Source organism: Alexandromys fortis, unplaced genomic scaffold (assembly GCF_014885135.2).
Source record: "Alexandromys fortis isolate MF-2015 unplaced genomic scaffold, M_Fortis_MF-2015_v1.1 scaffold_5, whole genome shotgun sequence".
NCBI classification, from domain to species: domain Eukaryota; kingdom Metazoa; phylum Chordata; class Mammalia; order Rodentia; family Cricetidae; genus Alexandromys; species Alexandromys fortis.
This window is the reverse complement of record NW_026067924.1, coordinates 5694949-5722818: the sequence shown is the minus strand read 5'-3', so window position 1 is coordinate 5722818 and position 27870 is coordinate 5694949. Positions and strand designations below refer to the sequence as shown.

At 43.6% G+C, this 27870-nt stretch overlaps 1 protein-coding gene across 5 annotated transcripts in view; it reads right to left on the bottom strand.

Annotated features, from left to right (window-relative positions):
• The window catches only part of F13a1 (coagulation factor XIII A chain), a 406032-nt gene that overhangs the window by 64548 nt on the left and 313614 nt on the right, over nt 1-27870 (bottom strand). For all 5 annotated transcript variants that reach the window (XM_050142342.1, XM_050142345.1, XM_050142343.1 and 2 more), the window contains 3 exons: nt 27197-27304; nt 8888-9062; nt 6331-6469 (listed from right to left, as the gene is read on the bottom strand). In XM_050142342.1, coding sequence (XP_049998299.1) covers nt 6331-6469; nt 8888-9062; nt 27197-27304 — 422 coding nt within the window. The remainder of the gene's footprint in view (nt 1-6330; nt 6470-8887; nt 9063-27196; nt 27305-27870) is intronic.

Sequence of the window (27870 nt, the reverse complement as noted above, 5' to 3'; positions counted from 1 at the left end):
ATGTGCCTGTGTTGCATAGACCACCGTGTGGGGTGTGCTGGGCATTAACTGTAGGAGGATGAGCCTCCAGACAGGACACCAGGGCTTGCTCTGCCAGGGCTTGGTTTATAAGTTAACACTTCCGCTGCAGAGAGACTGGCACACGGAAGTGAAAAGCACAGACAATACAACTGCACTCTTTCTAGGAACTAGTGAAGGAAGGCCAATATTTCCTTTTTTCTTTCCTCCGGAAAACTGATGTGAGGTCACTTCACCCAGAGGCCCCTCGGTATGAGTGAACTGGCCACAGCCTGGCCATGTGCACGCTTGTAGTCATCACACAAAGCAAGTGACAGACAATGCTGAACTGTACAGAAAAGGCCTGCAGAGAAGAACAGCATAACTTATTAAAATAAAGCTATTTCTGAAGCTGGGAGGGGCTCTACAGCTCATTAATACTGATGTATTCTATTTGCATATGAGGACGTAAAGGTCTTGAGATGATGAGCTGCTTGTCCAAGGTCTTCTGGGTAATTAGTGTCAGGTCTATTCATACTACCTTACACTGTGTGTGTGTGTGTGTGTGTGCGTGTGTGCATGCGTGTGTGTGTGCGTGTGTGCATGCGTGTGTGTGTGTGTGTGTGTGTGTGTGTACTGGAGAGAGAGAGAGAGAGAGAGAGAGAGAGAGAGAGAGAGAGAGAGAGTTTAACTTATAAAAGAATAGGTTTCTATGTGACTTCTTTTGCCTGCTAGTACAGACTGGGTACCAGTGACTCTATAGGCATTGCCCAGGTCTTCAGTGCCAGATTGAGGCCACTGAGACATTCTGCTTCAGGGACTCAGCAACTACTGGGTTTTAAACTTCTTCAGGATGCACACGGCCACTATTGGACAACTTAGCCTCCCCTATGTCAGACATGTCCAACCATAGCCTGAGAGTTACAAGCTCTTCAGGTAGCTTTGAATGTGAACCAACACACAATAATAATCTTACTTAAAGTATTGTGACTTTATTAAAAATTATTTTATGTTTATGAATGTCTTTCTGCATATCTGCCCTCTGTGTGTGCGTTCATGTATGTGTGTGTGTGTGTGTATGTGTACGAGAGAGAGAGAGAGAGAGAGAGAGAGAGAGAGAGAGAGAGAGAGAGACTAGAGTATAAACTTTGTAGATGGCAATGTCACATGTTAATACTGGGTGAGTATTAACTAGGTGAGTATTAGTGAGTCCCTTCTAGTAAGCCTTCTTTTATACTACATGTCTGTAGTATGTATATTCAATCTCCTTCTCTAGAGAATACTCCTAAGTTAAAAACACCTAAATGTGAAATCTCTCTAGCTGAGCATCTGCACTGTGGAGTGTGGGCCCTTCTCTCTGTGTGGCAGTACGTCCAGCCCAGAGCGATGATCACCTGCCTCCGCTCAGGGTCACAAGAGAGGATCCATTTAGAGTTTGCTGGCTGTGGATAAGGTCAGGTTTAAATAGTGAAGTGCCTTTGCCGCATTGTAAGGTCAACAGTGGTAACTGAAACCATGCCTAAGCTGGGGGCAACTGTGCTTCCTCTAGCCCAGGGAGAATGCTGGAGTGGGTAGGAAGGAAGCTCTGAGATACGGACAATCAAGGGTCACTGTTCCATGAGTAGTGATGGTTGGTTCTAAGAGAGACTCTGGGAGGATGTTCACAGTTGTAGCCTGTAAAGCAGATCAGAAAGCAAGGGCTGGGTTTGCGTTAAGGAGGCAGAGGGCATAACAGGCCAGCACTATGGGGTAGGGGAGAGGCGATGATACCTAGGTAACAGGCACTCAGTCTCAGCCCTAGTGAGCAAGAACTAACTGCTCCTGAGTGCTGGGGGGGGGCATTATCCCCTTCAGAGGGTGGCATGAAGTAAGAGGCTCTAGCCAACATGTAGGAAAGACTACAAAGGCCCCTCCACGAGAGTGAAAATGGACTGAATGTCTAATGCCTATCTCATAATAACCGATAATCCTTGCATGCAGGTCCATCCCTGGTACCAGAAGCAGTAAATGTCTGGCCATTTCAGTTCAGCCCTTGGACCTTTTGTGACATACCCCTGGGTTCCATCTGTGGACTTAAGGGCATTTCCTGGGGCTTTCCATCTTTGGCCAACACAGCCAGAAGTTTGCAGGAGGATAATGACTCTGACTCCATGGCCATTTCTCATGGGAGCAGCCTTGCTTCCCAGGGTTTAGAATAAAATTCTCCCTCTGGTCTCTCTGCTTCCCAGTGCATATCATGAGCCTCCTTGCATGTTATGGAGGGCGTTCTATATGTGCTGTCTCCTGACAAACACTGGGGAGCTTCTCAAGGGCACTGAGCCTGATTACTTTGTCTCGGAGCCTCAGTACCTGAGGTCTGGAGACCTGGAGACAGTTATGTGCCGTAGGGTTTGTAGGATGAGAAAATGATGTTCATTCATTTGCTGAGCATTTTACTGTTTTCCCACATGAAACTGTTTACTCCATGCTTGCTCCATGCCTTGCATGCTGCTGGATGAAGGCAAAAAAAACAAAACAAGACAAAACTAAACAACCCCCTCCAAAAGTAAGAAACCAGACACCGTTCCCTGATGGGAGCTGCGTTCTACTGCCAAGAAGGGCACACTTTTCCACTCAGAGTCCTCAAACCAGACTCTACTCATTCTAGCCAAGGGACACAGGGTGACATTTACACAGGCAGGAGGGTCAGCCCTGCTGTGAAGTACCTTTCCTGACCCGGTAAGAGTCACCATCTCTGTCTTTTAAAATTGTTTCCAACTTCACTGTGACCTGCAAATCATGAGGTGGCCAAACAGCTCTTGTAAAGCCCAGTGAAGCTGCCATGTCCACCCAGCATGAACGACTCTTGCTCACAGAGAGGCCCTCACATTCCCATAATGCAGCAGTAAGGTGCTGGGTCAGCCATTTTAGCAAACCACCTACCGTGACTCACAGGTGCCTCCCCTACAGGCTGCATTTCCTCCAGGCACCCTCAAGGAAGACTGTCTACCATGAGGAACCTAAAACAGCAAACTGGAAGTAGGACGCTAAACAGCCTGTCCTTGGTGTTCCACACCATCTCCCCTTGCATATTCCTGAGCCTACTCTCAGAAAGGCTCTGCTGGTCTGGGTCCTGATTTTTGTATTCATAAACCTGGATGAATTCTGAAAGGGAGATGCCCTAGGTCACAGAGTCCTAAATTAAACAAATCAGGTTGGCACAGTCCATGGACTTTGGGAATGAAGTGTCAAAGGGTCGAGAGAAAGGTGGAGCATCCATTCTTGTGGGTTCCTTAGAGAGAGGAGTGGCTGACACCAAGTACAGGAGTGAGAAGTCAGGCTGGGGCGGAATCCTTTGATGGGGACATTGGAGTCCATGAGGGAGGTGAGTCTATGGGATTGGGCGAGGCTGCTTGTTCCTCAGAACTGTGTTAGAAAACTGCCTAGGTCAAGAGTGACCTCTGTCTGAGTAGTCAGAGGATGCTCAGCAAACGTTCCCGCCCACTCTTTAGCCTCTGTTTAGTGCCAGTCTCTTCCCCCAGCCCGCAGATCAACCTTCTTTCCTGCCACTGGCCAGCCTTGCTGTAACCAGCATCAGCCCTGCCACTAGTCAGTATAGACTAAGAACACTATCCCAGGGCCAGAGTTCCTGGGTCTTTTCAGATATCGTAACATTTGCATATACATAGTAAGGTATCTTATTGGGAGAACCCAAATCTAGACTTGACAGTGACCTTGGTGTCCTACACCTCACACACCATCAGACGGTGATTCCGTGTGGCATATTTCGGCGTGTTCTGTGGTGATTCTCATTCTCACACGAGAGCATGTGTGGAATTCTCTGCATGGACACACGAAGTAATGGATTATGTAATCGTTCAGATTTAGGGTGTGGGAGTGAGACATGCGCAACCTATGTTCTGCCTGGACAGCCTCATTGAGTTACTCGTCACAGTCACTGCTAGGAAGCAGGAGTTGCTGGAATGATAAAGACCCCAGACACAGAGAAGGGAAGTCATTTCCTTAAAGACAAACAGCAAACAACAGCCTAACCCAAGCTTGATGTGGGGGTGTGGCTGTAATGGCTGCATCCTGATTGTTGTGTCCAGGGACAGTCCTTACCAGCTCCTCAAGCAAGGAGAGTCCTTGACATGGTCTGGCTTCCTGGAACACACATAGTTTATAGAGTACCCTGGTATCTGTGCAAGCCCGACAAGTGTCTACCTTTTCTTTAAAAGACCCCCAAGTCACAGAGGTACCAGTCATCTCAGGACACTGTGCACCCCTCTCTTTTGAGTGTGCGAAGATGCTCAGGAGGATGGAAGCATATTGCCTCTTCGAGACTCCAGCTGTGCATCTAATAAAGACGGCGATCCCAGCAGCCAGTGTTCATTAGGCACCTGCTACTCTCGGCTCTGCCTGAGTGAAGTCATTTCTGCTTTAGAGAGGAGAGAGGCACAGAGAAAGTCTGCCTTTCTCAAGGTCACACAGCTGGTCTGCGGTAGAGCCAAGGTGTTGAGTCCTTTCGTCCCTGTCCTTGGAGTCTGGGTGTGTCCTGAGTTGGGGTAGCCGAGGCCACTGTCAAAGAGATGCCTTGTCTCCATACACTGACCCCCCCCCCCCGAGTCTTAGCTGATGAGGAAAGGGAAACCTAGGGCACTGTGTACACTGGGGTTATGGCGGATCAGACTAGGATCAAGGGCTTGTGAGTTTGGGGAAATACTGGAGGAAGGCTCTGAGACAGGGAACAGGGCTCAGAAGTGTCAGAGATAAAGGGATGGCAGCAGCAAGAACAGTCCACCTCATGACTTTATACCAACTGTATGTGGGGCTTCATTGCACTTCTGGCAGGTTCCTCATAGGGGACATATGGGAGTATTTGGATAAAGGAGCTGGGAGGCTGAAGGTGCCTATATAAAGTGATTGTGTGTGTGTGTGTGTGTGTGTGTGTGTGTGTGTGTGTGTTCCAATACTACAGGGAAAATAGAATAATTCTCATCCTGCCATTACCATTGTCAGTGAACTTTAGGGGCTAATGGTTTGGCCATTTCAGACAGACAGGGCTGTCAACTGCAATTCCACTGACTTAAACGGTGCTTTAAATTGCTGTTGGGTTTCCATGGGCCAGACCTTATCTTGCCCAAGCCCTCCAGCACCCTGTCTCAACTCATTCCTTCAAATAAGAGGCTCTATTTTCCATTCATGGTAACCTGATGCTGTGAGTTGGGGGCATTTCAGCCATTTCCCTCGTACAACCCTCTCTAGTGGCCACTTACAGGTCCTAGTGAGTTAGCACTGCTCCCGAAGCCAACCCATGCCCACAGTGCGGCTTTCTCAGGTGCAGCTAACTTTTAACTTCTCTTCAAAATGAGCTTGTAACTTCCCACCATCCCCATCTGGGAGCTTTTACTATGGACAGCATTTTAGCTTCATGACTTACAAAGGATGAATATGAAGGACACATTTTTGGCTTGGAAATGTTACCCAGTTCAGTGCTTGGTGACAACTCAAATTCCATCTCAGTTTCATCCCACATAGACTTTCCTCTATTTAAACCCAGAGGAGTAAGTAAGGGCGCTGCATCAGAACGATGGGTTCTCCGGGAAAGCCCAGTCTCTTTGGGCGCTCACTCTATAGGAAAGCCAGCCTCTGGTATTAAACTCCAATGCAGTGAAAGACACATGAAGCTAGTGTTTGGAAGCCGTGTCACCCTTTCCCATCTTGATCTCTAAATGAAATCTGGGCACACCGTCAAGGCCAAGTTCGAGCCAATACTCAAGGGAAAATCCCATATTTCAGAGGTAAAAATAGGTAGAATTAAGAATAGGAGAAGATGGGGTGTATTGCCAGTTTATGAGATATGTGACCTTGAGAGAAATCTCTTTGGGCCTCAGTTTCTTCATCTGTAAACAAGAGCTCTTGTGTTAATCACTGGATATAATTGTTAGGACAGGTAAGAGTATACAAACACAAAAACTTGTGCACAGGAAATTATTGGCAGATGTGCATGTTGGTTACAAACCCCAATCAACCATAGTATTTATGGTTGATTTATATACCATACAGAAGAACCAACCAGACCCATGAATTAGGTATGCCCATGGCTGCCTGTGATGATTGTTCTCATATAGATGGATGATTGTCTTTTCTCACTAGGACACAAACTGTCTGCTCGGTAACATTTCCCATTCACCACTTAAAAAAAAAAATCAGTGACATTAAGACATTTACGCCCTTGATGCCGAAAGGTCCTTAAAATGGAAGAGAGAAACACTTGTCAAAATCCATGTTGTAACGCACACGGAATGGCCTGCTTGCCCAACACGAGTCCACGCCATTGGGAGTCAGACTCACCACACTGAATCCTTGGTGAGTTTGGAGCTCACGTTCCCATCTTCTTCCAGGAAGACATCCATTTGCAAATTGGCATCATTGTCATGGGCTGAGAAATAATTAGTAACGACGCGTGCTGGGATCCCAAGGCATCTTAAAACTGTAGGTGAAAACAATTGCATCAGTTCCTCTAGAGAAACACAGGGAAAAGTCCCTCCCTCTGCAGGGCTAGTCTCCTTCCCAACACAAAAAGGCCCTTCCTCGGGTGCTCCACACCCAAGAAGTGCGACTTGTTCAGTCCCTTGAGAGCTGGAGAGAGACTATGTTTTTGGAACCAAGGATCGGGTGCCAAGGAGATCATTCGTAACAGAGTCACACGCTACTTAGTAGTTTAGTTCCTAACCACAGCGTCATCAAAGGAGCAGTAATTCTTGCACAGGGGATTTTCTGAAAACACAGGTTTTAGAAAACCCATCATATGCTAGGGTTATCAAACCCTTCAGTGGGGCACGCTACTTCCGGATGAAATTTGCTCTTGGAACACTTTGTGCAGAGTGCACCACAGATTCATTGGACTCGTTAGATAATAAATTACCTGGGTACATCTCTTGCCATATGCACCTATTGATTAAGCTTAATCCAAATGCCCTCTCTGACTCCCAGGATGACAGACATCAGGGCTCATTGGAAATAATTCAGCTGACAATTTCAAGATTAATGACTTGGCTTGCCTTCCCCCTCCCCTCCATCAGAATAATTTAGCATTTTTTTTTTAAACAAAGACTATCCAGCTCTTTCAACAGAACAACCTTGGAAGTCCAAATGTGAATTAAGTGGAGCTCTGTATCCTGCCCTTTAAATGACTTGGCCTCAGCCACCAAACAGCAGGGTGACAGCCACCACTGGCTTCTCACTTCCACATTCCTCTGCAACCTCTATTGACCATACAACAGTGGGCACTCATGGTCTGTTCCCCGGCGGATTCTAATGGGAATTGTTGGACACTGGTTCACATTATTCCTGAAGGGGACTTGTTCCAGGGTCTGCCCTCCTCTCAGTTTAAGACAGGGAAAGACTGACTTTGGGGTACCAGTTCCTCCTGCCAATACAAGCTCGTATTTGTGAACTCTTTATAGTGCAAATCTGCCTTTGCGTACTTTACTGCCAAAGCCTGTTCTCAGGCACAGAGAACTAACTTCCTCTATGCATACAGCATATGTAGATGCAAGGTTTCCGCTGTCTTATCTGGTTCTGAGCCCAGAGGTATTGAGCTACAGCAGCAGCTGAATATTAGGTTAGATTAGAGATTTAGATGTGGGAAGGACTGAGGTCTTTTACAGTTGCCTGAAATGAGTTCAGGGAAGCGACTTCCTCTCTGTGCCCTGGCTTTAAAGTCCCTCGGAACACAGTCCATCCACCCTTCCTCCACAATGGCTCAGGCTTCTGTCTGACATCAGGACCAGTCTCCCAGAAGGCAGTTGCTCCCAAGAAACGAATGTTCTCTAATACTTGCACATACTCAAACGGCTCAGAAAATATTCTTATGCAGGCCGTGCCATAGGAAATGACAACAAAAGAAAGAAAATGTCATTTCTGTTAGTGTGGAACAGGACTAGGTCCTGGTCTGTCACAGCCTTGTGCTAAAATAGATGGGTCTCACAGCCATTAAAAACAGCATCCTTTCCCAAGCCTATATCCCCCAGACTCTCACTTTAAAAATGCTTTATTAAACACTGTTAACTAGGCAAAGCACTCTTTATTAATGGGTGGCAGAAAGGACACTCTGACTTGAACATAATGTTTCTCCAAGGTGGTAGGGACAGTGTGTGAATGCAATTGCTACCCACGGTGAAGACAGTGAAGCAGAGTTTGTAAAATATCCACTGGACTAACTGTGACTGCCTGGGCCAAGGAAGGCAGGTGCTCTTTGGTAAAATGAAGCAGAACACTCAAGAGAATTGCTTGTCCTCATCTGTTTTGCTCTGCAGGTTGGATGTTGGATAGACTTCACACCAGAAGGGTAGCTGTGGAGATGCTCCGTGAGAACTGATCCCTACCTGGTCTGCCTCCCTGAGACTGACAGGAGAAGGGGAAGATGAAGTGGTCTCACTGTCCCTTTCAAATCTAGGACAAGCTTCTATGTATGTACTAAACACCTCATCAATTAACAAATAAGCGTATTTATTAGACTATTTCAAGAAAAAAATCAGAACATATCTTTCCTTATTATTTGTTATCTTAGTTTTCCTTTAATCTTTAAAAGACATGTTTGAAATGGTTCACAATTTCCCTGTTTCCTTCCATAGCCCCTTCAACCCTCCATTGCTCTGGGCGTCTAGTGATGGATCACGCAGGAGACAGTCTATCATTCTTCCCATAAAGATTCTGCAGTCTGAGAGACTGTGAGCATATTTGGCCTGGCACAATTTTATTATGCATTGACTATATCCCAGAATAGTCACCCATAAATTCTATAGAGCCAATGGGAGCTTTTAAGTCTCCTTGCCAGGTTATAGATAAAATGACTTGAAGTAAAATTTCTTTTGTGTTAAAAATCATTACTGTATCAGATACTTACATGTGTTAAAGACACCAGCAAAAACCCAGCACTGGCCATATCGGACGGGTGTTTCAGAGCTCTTATATTCTAGTAGAATGTCAACGCTTCCTGTCCAGGCTGATGGAGGGATGCCATAGGCATAGACATTGTCCCACGATCCAACTAGGACACCTTCATCATCCTTGGCATTCACCTAAATGAGGCCATAAGAGGTGAAAAAGAAGAAAGGTCATTTAGAAGTTCACCTCCCCCAGACTGGCATGGAGCAAGCTGAGGTTCCCAGTGTCTTCAGTGTATCCTGCACGGTGAAAACACTTCCCATTCCTGGTCAGTTTATCATCTTACGACCAAGGGCAATGATGGAAGACCAAAGTGTGCAAAGGGAAGATCTGATGACTAAGACTCTCCTGAGCTGTGTTATCAAGTGTAGTTGAACGGTGAGTTAGAAGAGTCTTCTAGACTTGATTTGAAAAAGATCCACATTGAGTACTTGGTTTGGCCTAGAATAACATGGGGAAGGCGGGAGAAAGCCCTGCAAAAGGAAAGGCTAGGATAGGATCTTGTATTGGTAAAAGGTGGGTTTGACCAACAAATAGGAAATCAGTGATCCAGTGGGCTTTGATTTCCGTGGTAGGTGGTAGGGCTACAAACTGGAAAAGGATAATACCTGTTGCCAAAGGCATCATTAAATGTCAGTAGGAAAATAGATTCTCACGGGTACTGTACATCATTTTTTTTTTAAATTGAACTAGAAATTCTCTTCAGGTTAGAGAGGTGACTCAGTAGATAAGAGTACTTGCTGAATAAGCGTAAGGACTTGTTTTCAAATTCTTAACATCTGTGTTAAATGTTGGGAATGGCCAGTATTGTGAGAAAGAGTCGGGATTGCCAGCTCTTAGAGATCTTCTCTCAATGGTGTTAGGAGGAGAATAATACAGCAGGACACCTGATATCCTCCTCTGTGCTCTACATGAATATGTGTGCCCTCAACATGTGTGCATACAGCACATAACATATGCCACACATACTCACACAATAAGCCTGCTGTGCTTGACCGAAAAGGACTCTTATTCTGAATTGTTTCAAGAGTTCTTTGAAAACAGAGATTCAGTCTGTGAGAATATGTGTTTCTAAATAAAGGTCTGAATAAAGAACTGGCTCTCCAAAACTGTTCAATCATCAGGTCCATACCCAACAACCACGTAGGTTCTGTACATTGACTATGCTTAAGTCTTTTTCCTCAGGAGAAACAGGGGCCAATCAGGTGGAAGCCAATTCTGATGCAAGGAAGACAGAAACACTTAGAGGTAGAACTCAAAGGAGAGGAGATTCAGCTGGGTTGGAGGGCTGTTGGATTGTTTGGGGTTTGGCAGAGGAGATGCCATTGGAGTTGGCTAGAAAAGTCTCATGTAAGTAGTCAGTATTGAGTGGAATGCAATTTCCCTCTCTTGACTTGGTGTCTGGGCAGGCGAGACTGAAGGCTTTTAGGCAGTACTTAGTTAATGTGTTGAATGTAGAAAGAATGAAAAGTTCCCAAGTTTCTTAAAGACCTCCGCCAGCGAGCTCAAGTCTTTGATGCAAGCTTCAACTTCAGCCCACTCTTCTGGCCCTATTCTGGAGCAGTATTGTCCTTGCATGTAGATTAGATTTTTAGAAAAATTTCTGACTACTATGATGGAACATGGGAGTGTCTGTGATATGGTCTGGCCTCTGTGGAGGGGCAGCATGTTGTCATTGAAAAGTCGAATAGAGTTTATGGATCCCAGAGGCAAAAGTCCCAAAACTGTATTTCTGATGTCTGATTTTCAAATAGATAGCCATTAAATAGAAGGCTACTAATAGCACAAACTGAACCCAATCAGCTAGGGAGAAAAGTAAGAAATAAATAGCCCTCTTCCCTACAGACCATTTAATTGTTAATGTGGAATGCTGCCCTGGTTGCTAGATAAATCACAATTCTCACTTATTAGCATTTGGCCAGATTAGCTACTGTGTTCTAATTAGAACATTGATTTCTAAGGAGCTCAGACACTGAGAGAAATATGCCTTCAGTGACAGATAAAAAGGGTTAAAGTAAAATAGCCCCTTCTAGACAACAAAATTCAAGGGCATGCTGGGATTTTTACTTTCTAGAGTTGGTTGTTGTAGCAACCTATTGTGAACTCATGGTTAGACGGGGCAGAATCCAATGTCATGGCTTTGAGTCATTGGTGGTCTAGCGTACAATTCAAACCTGGACCTACACACTAGAAGTGATCTTTACTGTTAATATGGATGCCTTAAATTTCCATCCTAGGGGTTGGAGAGATGGCTCAGAGATTAAGAATACTGACTGCTCTTCCAGGGGACCCAGGGTTCAATTCCCAGTACCCACTTATTGGCTCACAACCATCTGTAACTCCGGTTTCAGGAAATCTAACACCCTTTTCAGGTTTCTGTGGGCCCTGTATCCACATGGAACACAGGCATACATTCATGTAAAACACTTATACACATAAAATAATTAAAAAATAAATTAATAAAAGTTGAATTTCCATCTCATCATGTCTACAGAATTGGAGAAATGAGAAAGTAGACCTCCGCAAAGTTATTACCAGCGACATCAATGTTACAAGATAATGCAAGAAACTCTAACACCCAGTGACCAGAGCCGAAGAGGACAGTGAGCGGCCCAGGGAAGCAGCAGGCCCCAGATTCCAATCTACCCACCAGTTCTTCAGAAGCCACACTGCTGAAGTAACACAACTCTGCAATTTTTCATCTTTATTTTAAAATCTGAAACTATAATGTTATTCTATATCTATATTCTGACCAAAGAAATGGAAGCAATTTCTGTGGAAAAGAATGTGTGGGAAAGGGTCACATATCAAAAGAAACAGATATTCTGTGATGATAATATGGAATTATTAGAAAACCCAAGAGTGTCTCCTCACAGGAACGAGCTCTATACCTTTAACTTCCGCATGAGAAAGCTAATATAACCTTAAAAGAAGGAGAAGATGGTCCATCGCCTCAGCGCATTGCCCGTCCCTGCTCCAGTCTCCCTTGCATTTCCTAGCAGACCATGAACTACGCTGCCCCCAGAACTGTAGGTCTGAGGAGAAACAAACTCCATCTTAGGTGGAGAAGAGTCAGATTTCATCTATCAGAGCAAATAAAATACCAAAAAAAGAACTGTGTAGAAATAAAGCACAAAGACAGAACAACAGGAGACTTAGTTGGCAGGAAGAGGGGAAAGAAGAGAGAGTATCATATACAAAAGAAAACTAGGAGCATGAAGCCTTTTCTCGCAACCTATAAGGCGATCATTAACTCCAGGGACAAGTGGATGGCCAAATAATATGATTTCTGAAATAATAATACATCATTAACTTCAAGATACAGAGTAGAGAGTGTTAAAAGTAAACAGATAACGACAAAGAGAAAGGAGATACCATAGAAAATGCTAATGGAGATACAGAAGAAGTTGCTAGAGGAAAGCTAAGAGCTCTCAGGGACACTGATGATATAGAACAAAGGTAAATAGTGTCCTTAAAGTAGAGACCCCTTAAAATGAAACCAAAGGCATGACCATAATCTAGAGAGTCATCTTTGGTCTGTAGTTTGACACAGGTCCCTTACCTAGAACTCATCATCAATTTAAATTTCAAATGAAGAAAAAAATTGCCTGGTCATCTAGACAAATAGTGCAAATAAGCAAAAATAGAGAGAACTGGGCTGTCTTAAGATTTCTCCACAGTATCATTCAGCAACAAAATATTGTTAATCAATATTCACATAGTCCCGGGAGAAAGGTGTCTTAATGACATTAGGCACTGCCAAGTTTTACAAGGATAGGGGCAGGCAGCATAAAGCCCCAGTCAGGAGGAATCTCAGACAACGTAACAGCATAAACTCCATGAAAAGTACACTTAAGCATCTTCCAAACTACAGTACAGAATGAGTTTAAAAGCCTGTAAATGCAGGACCAAAAATCACTGTAAGAAAAATGAGATTTGAGTGTTGAAGGAGAAAAAGAAAGAAAATGATCGTGATTTAGTGTGTTGGTCTCTTATCGTTAATTGACACCATGTAAATTAAAGTATAATTTAGAAGTACATTATTACTTTATGTTTAATTGGTTTCATAATTTGAACTAATTTCAGAAGGATCTGTTAGGAAATTATATCTCTTATGAAGAAACATTTGTTTGAACTTTAATTTTTTTTCTGTACAATTCAATGTGTTTTCTCTGTTAAAGTAGATTTAATACAATTAAGTGGGATGGGAGTATAATTAAACACAATTCTTTAAATAGCATGATGCCACTTGGTATAAATACAAACAAATGGGGACACAGTAAAGAAGGCAAAAATAGACCCAAACAAACACAGTTAGCTAATGCTTTGTCAAAGTTGCAAAGGAAATTTCCAAGGCAAAAAAAAAAAAAAAATTAGGTTCAACAAAGGCAGGTAAAACAACAGGGTATCATATGGGGAAAGGACCTTAGGGGTTCAGGAAGGCTCACAGAGGTTAGAAGAGTCACAAGCCTGAGGAGACATATGGTGGACGGGATGAGCATCTGTCGAAGAAGAAGAGTCTCTTCACTGGAGTAGCTACCTGAAGGTTGTCAGGGAACACCTTCCTACAGTGTTGGTGAGGATGTGAGTTAGCCCAGACATTGCAGAGGGCAGGATTGGAGTGTCTGAAGGAATGACTACATGGGACATTAATCTACTTCCTGGTATGGATCTGAAAGCATTGACATCAACCAAGATGTCAAAGAGATATCAATGTAACTGATAGGGGCCTGGGTAAGGAACACACAACATATAGACACAAGAGAATGATAGCTAGTTGAAATGGAGAAAAAAATACGGCAATATTGTTTTAACTTAATTTTTTCATTTTTTACATATTGCTTGAATTCCTTATTGAGAGAAGTGGAATGTTTTTTTGCTTTTATTTCTGCCTTTTCTTAGCTTTCTTTTTAACTGAAGAGAGAACTTTTCTAATAGCCATTGGAAATAGGAATGTGTATAAATTGGCTCTTTTTACTTCCACAACAAAAATCTGGTTACAAATTTCTTCTTAATTTTAATAAGCGTATTTTCTGAATTATTTAATGAAAAGGAAAGGATGATTAAAGCTCTTATCATGTATCTGGAAAGGTGCCTAGTGGGGCTATGACCCCAAATTCATGACTTAGGTCCAAGGGAGTAGTTAAACTAGGTTTGTTCAGCTGCGGAGGGAGCAGAAGCAATGCTTTGTAAGGCGGGAAGGGAGACTCATCCACCCAGGAAGTAGACCACCAGAGGGCTGTGCAATATGGGTCTTCTGTAGCTAGTTCCCCTGCATGAGTCATTCCCCTTAGAGGAAGGAGGACAGCTCCCAAGATTCAGGAACTAAGGGAACATTCAAGGCTCAGCAGCTCAAAAAGTTACAAGACTCACAAGGCCTCTCCCTCAAAGCAGTCAGCTTGGGCTGCCGGGAAGCTTTCATGAGACCTCAGTCATGCTGCGATGGGTTCTTCCTGAAGCAGTTGTTTTTAGTCATGCATCCTCCCGTAAGGAACCACAATACACCGATTTACAAGCTATACCCGGCGGAATGGTTTCTTTGATCAGTTTCTCTCCCTGGGAAAAATCACGTAAGCACGGGATATGTACAGGAAACACAGGCCTCTTGTGTAGGAAGCCCTTTGTGACTGGGGCAGTTGCAGAACTGGCCATGCTTGGTTCTGGTGCAGCACAGACGCTGAGGGAGGGAGCTCTGTCTTACTCTTTAGCATCACACTGAACAGACCTCCACTCTAGAGTAAACAGTAAGCTTGCTTTCTGTGCCATCCAAAAGACTGAAAATGGCCACGAAGTGTGAGCAGATGTTAATTTCCCTGTCACTGTGATGTTCCTGCTCACACGGTGCCCTGAGCGTTACACTGCTCTCCTGTTCACACATGGTGTGGTATTATTGGGTTGATCACCCTTGCTCCCATTTCCAGATTTCCTGTGTTTGAAAGAAGTTGCCATGTCAATCTGGACTCCCCAGATGCCTTTGCCTCTAACTATGCTCTCCCTCACGTCTACAACCAACCTTCTCCTCCTCCACTGTACCTATGACCAGTCATGCCCTTCCTTTTTGTTTGTTTGTTTTTTTTTCTTGTTTCTATTCATCAGTAGTGGCACTAAGGGAGTTCGGATGGATGGATGGATGGATGGATGGATGGATGGATGGATGGATAGATGTGACATTACTCACAAAGGTTTAACATTTTCTTTCCATACCAGGATGGATGGATATATAGATGTGACATTACTCATAAAGGTTTAATGTTTTCCTTCTATACCAAGACAGTGGGCTACTTAGAATGCCAATGACTTTTTGAAGTAGACAGATTTCTAGCACTATGCAGAAGACAAAGGATCAAGAATGGCCAAACCTATACTGACGGAGATCAATAAGAAGGCCTCTTGATCCGATGGTTTGCTACAGTAAACACGGTAGCAGACCCTGCTGCCCTGGAGTAAGGAAAGAGCAAAGTCTGCAGTTGCTCCGCACTCGTCTGGCATTTCATTTCTAGCCGAGCCCCCACATCAGCCTGAGAGAGACAAAGGAAATGCTGCAACAAAGGATGGCGTTTCTAATCATGGCTTCAACAAATGGTGTTGGCAAAAATAGATTTTCAAGGAATAAAAAAACCTTTAACCCCCCCCCCACCACCACACAGCAAAACCTCAAGATGGTAACAGATCAACAAGTGAAAGCCCAAGTTGCAAGTATTTGAAAAGAAACATTGGGTAATTTCTATATGTCCTATAAAAATCACATGTCCTAGATATAATTTTTTAAAAACCAGTTTAAGGATGGTGATGTGGCTCAGTGCTAGGGCACTCACGCAACATTTATAAGCCCTAATATGATCTCAGTACCACAAAACCTAATACAAATACATCAAACATTGGAATTTATACCACTTTAAAATGTACTTAGAAATGAGTGTAATGAAGCCACTAGAGAGCTTAGTGACCTGAGTTTAATCCCTGGGACCTACATAACAGCTACAGGAGAAAACTGACCTCCATCCATGACCATAGTACTCACTTTCTGCCACCCATCTCTCCCTCGCCTCCTCTCTCTCCTCTCTCTCTCTCTCCTCTCTCTCTCTCTCTCTCTCTCTCTCTCTCTCTCTCTCTCTCTCTCACACACACACACACACACACACACACACAGCAGAGCACAGTCTGGTAGGAAAGAGCCTCTACATATATCTAAGAAAGGCATGGTTTCAGAATATACAACACACAACAACGCCCTCTCCGTAATTAACATACTAATAACCCAATAGGAAAACGGCATAGACTTGGGAAGACATTGTACTGAGAGAAGTATATGAATGGCCTGACGTATATGAAAAAGTGCTCAGCATAGCTGTACATCAGAGAAAATAAAATTAAAACAACAATTGGATACAGCTACGTTCACATTAGATTGGGAAGATTTAAAAGATTGGAGTCACCAAGAACAGATGAGCCTGCAAAAAAGGTAGAAGTTTCTGGAGGAATGTAAAACATGCAACTCTTTTGTGCAGCTAACAGAGGGGTACCTCGGAAAATCAAACACATACATATCCTGTAACACAGACATACTAGTTTTAGATATTTGCCCCACAGATGAGAATATGCACATCAAAAGATGGGAGGTACCACACAGGTTGCAGAGAAAGAACTGTTGCTAATGTCTCACTCCGTTGTAGGCCCTGTGTGCAAGGATACCAATTAGACAGGCAAGATGTGCCCATGGATGCCCACACCAGGCCTTTTATGGAGTAATGGAGTTGATGTCTTCCCCATAGAAGGGAATTCACAACTGGTTATTGTAAGCATGGTTAAAAGCCCGTCCATCTCTAACCTAGAAGCCATCTCCAATTGGTAACGTCTGCCAAAGGAAAAATTAATTTTCTCCAATGGAGTCTCACTGTGTATACAAACCATACTAAAGGACAGGCTCCATGACCAACAGTGGATAGCCAACAAAAAATGATATCAATGATATTTTTGAAGGTTTTTGGTTCACAATGCTTTGACTTGGCATTTTGCTTTATCTTACAGATCGTTCGGTTACACATTTTGTTTAGGGCTTTTCTCTGCATGTGAATGTGTGTGTGTCTCAGCAACTATGTGTCCTATGCTTTTTCTTTGGCTCTTTCCTTTTTCTGTTTGTTTTGTCCTATTCTGGTCTATTTTTATTTTATTTTTATTATTGTTGCTGTTGTTTGGATGCCTGAGAGAGAAACGGTGTGGATTTGGGTGGGTAGAGAAGTGGGGAAAGATCTGGGCAGAGTGGAGGCAGGGTAAGCTAGAATTTGAACATACTGTATTAAAAAAATAAAACACCAGCAAAACTATTTCCAGTTAAAAGAAAACCCATGGCTGAGAAGGACGCAGACTCTACTGAGGAAGCTACTACTGTTGTTTTGCAAGAAGTACAAAGCATGCCTGTCAAATTACCTTCTAAATAACTATGAGAACCCCCATAGAATATCATTGTCAGCTTCAGTCAGGGAAAGCTTCTCTATGCAGTGGTCAGTGATGACCGCAGAGACTTGAAACTGGTCAGAGTGCAGAGAATAAAGGGCCGTTGAATGTGTGGCCACACAGGGAACATCTCTATGGTCCCCAAGGCCCAGAGAACTTTAGGAAAGAATGCACAGCAAGTGTAAGAGTCAGTGGAAGGCGGGGAGCAGTGGGAAAAGACTTCCAGGTGTGGTGTGGCTATGATGCTCATGAACTCAGCGCCACTGCAATTGCCTGTGTGAGCTCTCCATGAGAGAGGGCCTGTCAAGAGTTGTCACAGAGTGGGGAGGCCTCATGGGATTCCACATCTCTCTGAGGATTTATACACAAATGAAGGTAGAGGAGTGGAACTTCTACTCTCCTGTCATATAACCACAGATAAAACACATAAGCTCCTGTACACAAACTCCTACCCACACTCCTGTAAACAACCTTGGTAACACTCGTGGACCTGGAAGGGGAGCTACGTGGGAAGAGGAAAGGAATTAGTGGAAGTTGGGAGAATAAGAGAAGGTAGTGGGGGGGGGGGATAAATATTATCAAATTGTATTATGTACAGGTATAAAAATGTCACATAAAGTTCATTATTACATATAATCAATATATGCTAATGATGTGGGAGTGATTTCTTATTAATAAAGGAACTGCCTAGGCCCCTTGATAGGCCCACCCTTAGGTGGGTGGAGAAAACAGAAGAGAATTCTGGGAGAAAGAAGCTTAGTCAAGGAGTCGCCATGATTCTCCCGCTCCAGACAGACGCAGGTTAAGATCCTCCCTGGTAAGCCAGCTCATGGGCTACACAGAATATTAGAAATGGGTTAGAACAATATGTAAGAGCTAGCCAATAAGAAGCTGGAACTAGCCGGGCCAGGCAGTGTATGAAAGAATACAGTTTCCGTGTAATTATTTCGGGCATAAGCTAGCCATGCGGGCGGCGGGGTGCCGGGGACGCAGCCCTGCCACTCCTATTTCAACTTGCTAACAAGAAAAGATGTAAAGAGAAATGAGCTATTCAGAATGCTAACAGTAGCTTTGTAGTGTCCCCAAAAGGGAATCATTTAAAAGACCCATTAACAGGCAAGCAGAGCGAGAAGTTGCAATATGTAAGACAATAAAATGTCATAAAGGTGAAGACTTGCAAACAATTTATGGAGTGAATGAAGCCAGCCTCAGTCTTCACAACCTATCGGTGTGGGTTTCCAGAGGAGGTGAGTGTAACTCGCAGCAAGGAAGGACAGCAGCATTCCTTAGGGTGCAGGCCAATGAGAGAGACACACAAGGCAAGTGCGAGAAACACCTAGTCTTCTTTTCCACCACAGTATCCCTACTTTGTGTTATAGCTGGTTAGTATAGAACCCCTGTTCTCAACCTTCCTAATGGTATGACCTCTTAACACAGCTCCTCATGTGGTTGCTGCCCCCAACCATAAAATTACTTCATTGTACGCCAGAGCTGCAATTTTGCCGCTGTTATGATTCATGATGTGAATATCTCATATGCAGTATATCTGATATATAACCTCCAAAGGGGTCATGACCCACAGATTGAGAATCACTGGTATAAAACAGATCATCAAAAAATTTTTGAGTGAAAAGGAATAGATGGGAGAGGGGAAAGGAGAGAGGAAGAAGCCAGAGAAAGGGAAGGAGATGGGATGGAAACCGAGAGGGCGTTAAGTCTCTGTCCTAAGAGGCCCCTAGGCTGTGCTGCATTGTAGCCATCTGTCCTAGAGACGCTGGTCCCAGATGAGACCAGCTCCGTCTGCACAGCTTGGAGGGAGTGCTGAAAAACAAGAGCCCATGCTTCAGAAATAGCCTGTGTGATTACAAAATAGATGCTGTGTTGAAACTCATTCCAGGAAGCAATTCAGGGAAAGCAGACATTTAGACTGACTATGATTATCACGTTGGAGAAATAGCTTGTAATAAATGTCTCTTTTTCTCCAAAAATATGGGACAAACAGGCATAAGAAATGTAACCTTGATAATTGAGAAGCCAAGCTGTTTGCCCACAAATGGAAACTTCATTACATCGCTGGCTTTTACCACAAGAAAAAAAAAATGATGCCTGAACAGTTCACTGTCCCTCGTCGCCCCCACCTGAAGGGGAAGGAGTCACTCAGATGGAAAGGGTGACAAGAATTATATCTTTATGCCTGGGGAGATCATGTGCTAGGGACAGAGGACAGGACGCAGATGCACCCAGGGGCAGTGTAGCATCCTGTTTGCAACAGTAGGTTCAGGCAGCCAGAGGTTCGCCTCCAGAGCTGTGACCTTGGATAAGGTCAGCTGACTTCCTGATACCTCATCTTGTCCAGCTGTCCATTGGTTATTTAAAGAACAGACAGACATGTTTTCTCACAAGAGGTTATGCAGATTTTTTTTTTCTTCAGGATAGGGTTTCTTTGTAGCTGTGAAGCCTGTCTTGGAACTAGCTCTTGTAGACCAGGCTGGTCCTGAACTCACAAAGATCCTCTTGCCTCTGCCTCCCCAGGTGCTGCGATTAAAGGCTAGCACCACCACTGCCCAGCTTTAGGCAGATATTTCTATGAGATACATTTTCACTTTCCCACTGTTCTCTTTGGCTTCTGATTGATTTGTCAGTTGTCCAAAAAATCTTCAATAACCAGAAGTAAAAATCTCTTCTTGTTGTTTGTCTTGTTGAAAATGGGTTTGTCCTGATAATCCTGTGTCACCCAATTTCCATAGTCATTCTGGATCCACAGGTGCCTTTCGTGTTTAGGAAAATCTTGGTCTTTCATTTTCAGAATCTTACCATGCTAGACCGCCATAGCATTGTTCATGAGCGCCAATCAGTAGATTCTCTAAAAGTTGTCTCATGGGTATGCCTACTGATTGGGTTGTGCCCTTACTGTAGGGTTTCAGGGATTATCAGTCAAGCTGCAGTATCCAGCCACTTCCAAATGAGGAATGCCTTTCCTGCTATTTATGGGCATGAATCATGGAGGTAGATGCTAGCAACAGAAATAAAAGCTGATCATTTTGAAGGCATAGAACGCATAGACCTCTGGACAAGCTCTCAGTTCCTTTCAGGAGTCTTTATCTTGCAATGCCAAGAGACTGGGAATTTGCAAATGAGCTATGGGGACCCAATTCTTACAACACATCAGTGAAAGATTTCTCCCCCCTTCTCAGAGGTGGCATGGACTCATATCCCTGTGCATGCACAGATAACCCGCTAGAAATTCCCTTCATAATCATTGGAAATACTGGCCAGTAATTATATAAGTGGAGCACGAAAATGGGGAAAATACTCATTTTCACTTAATCATGTTTTTTTTTGGTTAAAAAAAAAAGACCCATATGAGAAGGTGTGAAAGAGCCCAGGTGGTGGAAGGTGGACAGTGACTGCAGGGTTTCTCTGATGGAGTCCCTCCCTAACAAAGGGGCCTTCGTCTGCTTTATGGACCAAAGGGAAATTTGGGTATTTCTTTGTACGAATCTAAAATTTTAAGCCTAACATATCCAAATTTCAAATCTAAAAATGCTAGGGACTATACTGCGGCTGGTTGTATGACCAGAGAATTGATTTCGGACACTTAGTTCTGACCTTAGGGCTCATTAGGAATGACTCAGGTGTGAACTGCTTAATTTGAGGAAATCTTAAACTGTAATTGAATATTTATAATTGATGTTTATTCCATCATTTAAGATGGGGAAGGAAACAACTGAAATAAATGAAGAAAGAAAACACAAAACAAAACCTCATCCCCTGTGGAGTTGCTTGGCAACGTAGCGAAGTAGTGATGATGTGCCTATGTTTTCCATCCACAGATGGGAGAATCTCCTAACAATTAGAGAAAAAAGCGGGGAGAAAGATGGACCAAGTAAGAAGAGCTCTGTTTTCAGTTACTTTCTGACTGTGATCGGGGGCTTGGGAGGCAGAAGCAGCAATGCAGTTGTCTCAAAGGTCCGAGGAACCTGAGACTTGCCTGCAGCATGGTCAGTTTGATTTACTAGCTGTAGTTCAGTTTTTTTTTTAAGTAGCACTAAAGACTACATAGACCATCGATTGGTGGAAAAAGTTCAATCTTGAGTTAATTCCCTAAAGGTATAGTCAGAGCAAGGCATTAATGGGGATTAATGATGGCATCGTGGCTCGATATCAGCAAAGACTGTGGTTAAAAATAAATGTGCACACCCCAAGGGAGGCTGAGAAGTCCAGGTTGATAAAGGTGAGAAACACTGGAATTCAAAATATGTAACTTTATTGATGTTTATTTTTTCTTTTTCATCTTCCCAAATTTCCCATTAATGTTAGCTTTTATTTTTTTTATTGTAATCAAATCAAAACATAGCATCCTGGGATCAAGGGGCTATAAATGTTGAGACCCCATGGGAAGAATGTTAGTTGGGTGACCTTACGGTTTCTGAATTGCCAAGGAAGCAGGCCCCAGAGGAGCACATTTCAGAGCTCCTCCCCCATTACATTGTCCTCCTCTGTACTTGGTAACCAGCCATTTGTATAAGATCCACAATGGATAAAGACTTTCTATGAATAACGGCCTGGCTATTTGTTATTATCCAATAATTGTCACCTATTCCCTGCACCCTTTGGTCCAATAGTTCAACACTTATTTGTTCTGTGTAGGCCCAGAGAACTGTGTAGTTATATCCAAGAGGTTTTGTTGTTGTTACCACAACAACGCCATATAGTCCGAGCTTATTTCCATCAGGAAATTTTCTGTGTTACATTGGACTTTTCTATTTGTCTGTCTTTTCTAAGAGATTATAAGCTCTGTGAGGGTAGAAACTATGTTTGGTTCACCGCAACCATTCCCACCCTCTACAAATCATCCTCATTATCATTGCTGCTGTTACCTGAAGCACGATCACTATGACATCACCATCATCCCCATCCCCATCACCATGGTTACCTCTACTGTCTGCTCACCGCACTCTCAGCGTTTCCGTCATCATTTTTGTGATCATTGCATCATCACTAGTACCACCCTCACCATGGTTATCACTCTTACCACCACCATAATCACCATCATCACTCTCAGTCATCACCATGATCACCAGTACCATTGCCGTCACTATCATGATTATCAGTCTTCTACCACAGCACATTTGGCATCTAATCCTCTTGGTGACCTCTTTCCCGGGGACACAGAGCCTCCGGCTGCTGAGATCTTGACACCTTTCCTCACTTTAAATTTACCGATTCTTAGGGACTTGTCCTTTTCTAGGTGACAGCCGCACAATTTGATGCAGTAATTGTGCTATTGGCAGCACTGTGCTGGCAGAGATGCTCTGGAGCAATATGTTTTGAGAAAGAGGACAGTGTCTAGTTCCAGCTCAGCCACTTATTTCCCACATGACCTTGAATGAATGGCATCATTCCTAAGGGCTTCTGCTTTCTCATCTCCAGGACCCTGGAGAGCCTTCTAGACCTCATGACTGATTTTCATGTAGATCCTCTATAGACAAAGCAAACATACATGTAGGCAGGGCATGCAGGACTTGAATAGTGACTAAGCAGCCTGGTATCTGCAGCAAGAGAGGCCTCTGCAGCTGCTGCAGCTTCCCCTAGACACAATGCCAGAGCCCATCAGTCATGCCCCCTGGGGTATGAGCTCTGAGCACCCCAATAATAAAAATATATAGGAAGAACAGAGCAGTCCAGGAACAAGGAGACCACTGTGACAATAGCCTGTCATTACTGATGCCTCCTGGGGTCTCAGAGCCCTTGCCTCCTGCAGTCTCTGAGCCCGTGTCCTTTTAGGGATTCAGAGCCCACACCCAGATGATTCACTGCAACCTAGGGCAGCAACTGAAGACTTTTAACATTAGGTGAGTGAACACATTTTAAGATGTCACCGCTCACCCTTAACTTTTCCTGGTATACCTTCCAGCAGTTCTCTGAGGGTTCTGTCACATCAGGAGTGAGGCAAACAGTTAAAGGGAGGGAGGAAGACTTAGCACAAATATCTCTGTCTAGTCTCCTGGTTTCCCCCTTTTTCTCTCTTAAATGAACCTATAACATAATATTAGTAAGATACATCATTCCTCATTTAGGTGATTCTAAATAAAATGCCATCTGTGTAGGATCACAGCATCTCAGGCCCGTTCCCAGAGAGCAGGGTTAGAGGAGTTCAGGTTGTGAACTCCCTGGCGAAAGGCCAACAACTCCAAGCTTCCAGATGGTCGCCCATACTTCCCACTGTCTCATCGGAGGGAAACAATGGCAGCCAAACATAACAAGAGGAGATACTGGATACATAAAGTAGAATAAAAATTTTTTCCTTCGAAGAATATAAAAGATGTTCTTGCTAACAGTAGAATTTTCAGGTATCTGAATACACTACACTGCCTTTGAAGAGAGGAAGACATATGTCCTTGAGTTAAGTTTTTTTCCCTGCTTCACATGGTTAACAGAAGAACCAGAGCCAGGGGTCCATCTCTTGACACAGGATGCTGGTTCTACATCCTTCAGGTGCCCAGTCAAAGCCTCTAGTGTAAAGCAGCCCTCACCGTCTCTCCAGCAAAGGATGGAAAGCAAGACAGAATAAGGCCTACTATGCAGGCAAGAAGGTATTACATCCATTCTATAGGAGGGAAAACTGAGCAAGAGGGGACTAGCAATGCATCCTTATTAGGTTGATTTGTACCCACAAGGAATATTTGGTACCATCTGAAGACATTCTTGAACGTCACAACTGGTGCATTCTGGGAAGGTGATCCTGGAATTCCTGAGTAGAGGCTATGGGATGCTGTTGGACAGTATCACACAAAAGACTGGTAAAGCAGGTACCTTGTATGACTGGTATAGCAGATAGCCTGTACTACAAAGATTTTTGTCTGGAAATCGTACACTTAAAAGCCAAATTCACATTATTATCGCTTGAAAGTTTGTCATCATCTGTGTTCTTTTATCCTCACACACACCCAGTTTCCTTCACTGTCCTTGACAACCTTGTGTGCCAAGACTGCAGGAAGCCAGTTTGCCTTTGGGGCCCCAGTCAAGTGCTCCTGTGCCATCTTCCTGCTGGTTCTACATCCTTCAGGTGCCCAGTCAGAGCCAGCCCTCTCCTGCCCAGGACTTGCTGGAGGAGCTAGCTGCTTTCAGGACGTTTCTACCTGCAATGATTCTCAATGTGCAAGAACTGGAATCCATGTATGCATGGTTTGTGTTGCCCTCCGGAAGGGTTTGCAGCTCACATTCATCTCTGTTCTAACACATCTAGCCTGTGGCAGGGTTAAGGCACATTTGAAAGGGACAAGGAAAACACCCCTGCATCAGGTGCTGTCTGCCTGGGGTTTGGGGGGCCAGCTGGGGAGAATAACATGGCCACATACACCTGTGATATTTGATTATGGCTGCACTCACCCAGCCTCATGCCCATTCTTTCCATATTTTCCAAATGCATCTTCTCACATTTTAGGGTAAATCTTTAACTGGGATATTAGAAGGTCAGTTTTGGAGGCTCAGTGTTTCAGCTTTAAAAATCACTACAGCCGAAAAGACTTCAGAAAGACTCACAAAGCTGTTCTGAGGGCTAAGAGAGATGGCAGAGGTGAAGGGGTTTCTCTCACAATTGAGCTTTCTGTACTGTGAACAGTAACACGGGGGAAACCAAGGGGAAGTGGAGAGATCACTACGAATTGCTCAGAGCAGTCCTCTGTCCTTTAACATCCAAGGTCTCCCCATCCAAAAACTAAATCAAACCCTCACCACGCTATCCTCTGTGCACATTTTATCTGTCTGGTTTCCAGGCTGTGTAACTGTGATGTGCATTGGCCAAGTCTGACCTTTAGGTAGAGGCTCTTTAGACCTGAGGAAATGTTGAGGCGATTTGAGCTGGTGTCACGTGTTTAATTCAATACCTAACATCTTCCACCAGGTCGGATGCAACCACAGATGTCTGGGTAAAATTGTCTCTTTTTGCTTTCCTTCTGCACTGCTTTGCATTGGCTTGTGATTTCCATATTCGGTGGAAGAACACACAGTGGGTGTGTAAAGCCAAGTCAAAGACCACGTCATTTTAAAATGCTTAAGAGGGAAACAACTCATATCCCATAGCTCCTAAATATTGCTTCTCTCTTCACTGAAACCTGTCAGGGTTGCTTCTAAGGAGGAAGAAAAAAGAAGGGAAATTTCACTTCCAAGTAGGAACCATAATGAATGGGTGCAGGTCCAATGTGTGTTATACAAGTATGCTCTGTGGACATTCTCAAAGGCCTTTAGGATGGATCCTCTCTTCATCATGCAATACAAATAATGTCAAAATGCAAATCTACCTATTTATTTTATGTATTTAGATGCACATGTTTATTACTTGGGGTAAGGTGTTGAGCACCCCTCTCCCAGGCTTTACACATGTTAAGTAGACATTCTTTACTCTCACCACTATGCTGTGATTCTGGTTCCAAGATTTTAGATGTTGGATTCTGCTCTCATTTTGTAAGATCTAGTATGTCTTAAATTTCCATGTAACTTAGTTCCTAATAAAAATAAAAATCACTATTTTTAGCACCCAATCAGAATGTACATATTATATCTTCCCTGGCCTAGTAATTATGTGTCAACAAAATTGATTCTGTTTGGCTGAAAAGATGCACAAACCAAAAATCAAAGATAAAATCCTTCCAGGGAAAATATTTTCGGAGCTGTAAAGGCGTAGGTAATATAACGATGTTTTCCATTCAGTCTTCCTATGTAATGATGTGGCCTACTATAATTGAGGAGTGTTGTACTCGTGGACCAGACATGATGCTCATTCATGCATGGAAGGTCACCTGAGTAGTATGGACACGGTACAGGATAGGACCACGCAGAGTCGCTTAGTTAGCTTCCTACCCTAGTCCTACCCTTCCTATTCATGGGCTTCTAGCTCCTCCTTAGCTGCTCCCCTGGGGGATTTCTGCATTCTTCAAGAGGTTTTGGGATCTCCTACGGTGAATAGTGAGGAACGTAGACTGCACTGAGATGCGGAGTTGGCAGACCTAGGTTCGGGCAGGAGCTTTATCTCTGACAAGCTTTCATGGCCCTGTTTTCTTGCCCTGAAATGACGTAAGTGATGAATGTCCACTGACTTAGAAGATTTCTGGGGAGAAGCAACACTTATTTATGAGCTATAAAGCCCCATGGTGTGGTAGCATTGCATAGCAACTAGCATTGACTACACAAAGTATCTCTTTCTTTTACAAAGGATTTACTTTATTTTTAATTATGTGTATGTGTGTTGGTTCCGAATGCGGTGCACCTGAGTAGTTGAGTGCTTTTTGGAGCCCAGGAGAGGGGATCCATTTCCCTGGAGTTACAGTTGCTTGTAAGCTGCCTGATGTTGGTGCTGGGAACTGAAGTTGGATCCTCTACACACACTCCATACTGAGCCGTCTCTCCAGCCTCAACCATTTATTTCTTGATTGTTTCCATGGGTGTAGACATGGAAAAATCATGTCTTATCTAGCTGCCTATATTTTTTGATGTTTTATTGGTTGATCATTTGGTTACAATAATTAACATTTTTGTCATGGTCATTTCTTAGTCTCTAGATGAGATTTTTAGCTGCCTAGGGACTGGCAAAATGACTCAGTGGATCAAAATGACCTGGCACCAAGCTTGACATGAATCAAACCCCACAAACTGTGTTTAGTAGAAATTTTCATTTTGTAGCATATGAAAAGGTGGGAGAATTCAAGAACACCCACCTGGACACTATCAACTCAAACCTAACAGATGAAAGACTGTAAAGCTAAGTCCTGGTTTATGTCAATATCCCTTTATCATAATCAGCTCTGCCACTTACCATTGCAGACCCCACACGGCTGACTTTGATGGGGTTCCCTCTGCCAGAAAGGTCCATCTGAGCCTTGTCCATCACGTATAAGCAAGCATCCAGGATGCCGTCTTCAAACTGTTTGGGAGAAAACAATGAGAAGCTATTTAGTAATCCTCCACTCTGCAAAAGAAGATAAACTGTGTGCAAAAGCAAAATGCAGCCACAACTTTACTGCTTAGAAATATGGCGCGACCTCCTATACCCTTTAGCATGAACTATTAAAGTGAAGGAAAGGATGTGTCCTGCTTTTATTTTTCCACAAAATAGAGGAGAACAGAAAAGGAAGCCAGAAATAAGAGCAGAACCATTAGAGAGACAGCATACTCAAGAACCACACACTGACTCTAGGCTCTGTAGGACACTGCACAAGTTTGTTACGATCCTTCCACCAGATGGATGTATTGCCCAGAGCACAATGAATTCCCAGAGTCACTTGGGACTCCAAAAACAACTTATTTTTCTATTTTATCTTATTTTATTATTATTTCTTTTTAGATATCTACTTGTTTTCTAATGAGAGAGTACAAGAGAGGATGTGGTTTGGGTGGGTGGGGAGGAGGGAAGATCTGGGAAGAATTGGGGGAGGGGAATCATAATCAAAATACATTGTATTAAAAAATCTGGTCTCAATTAAAAAAAAA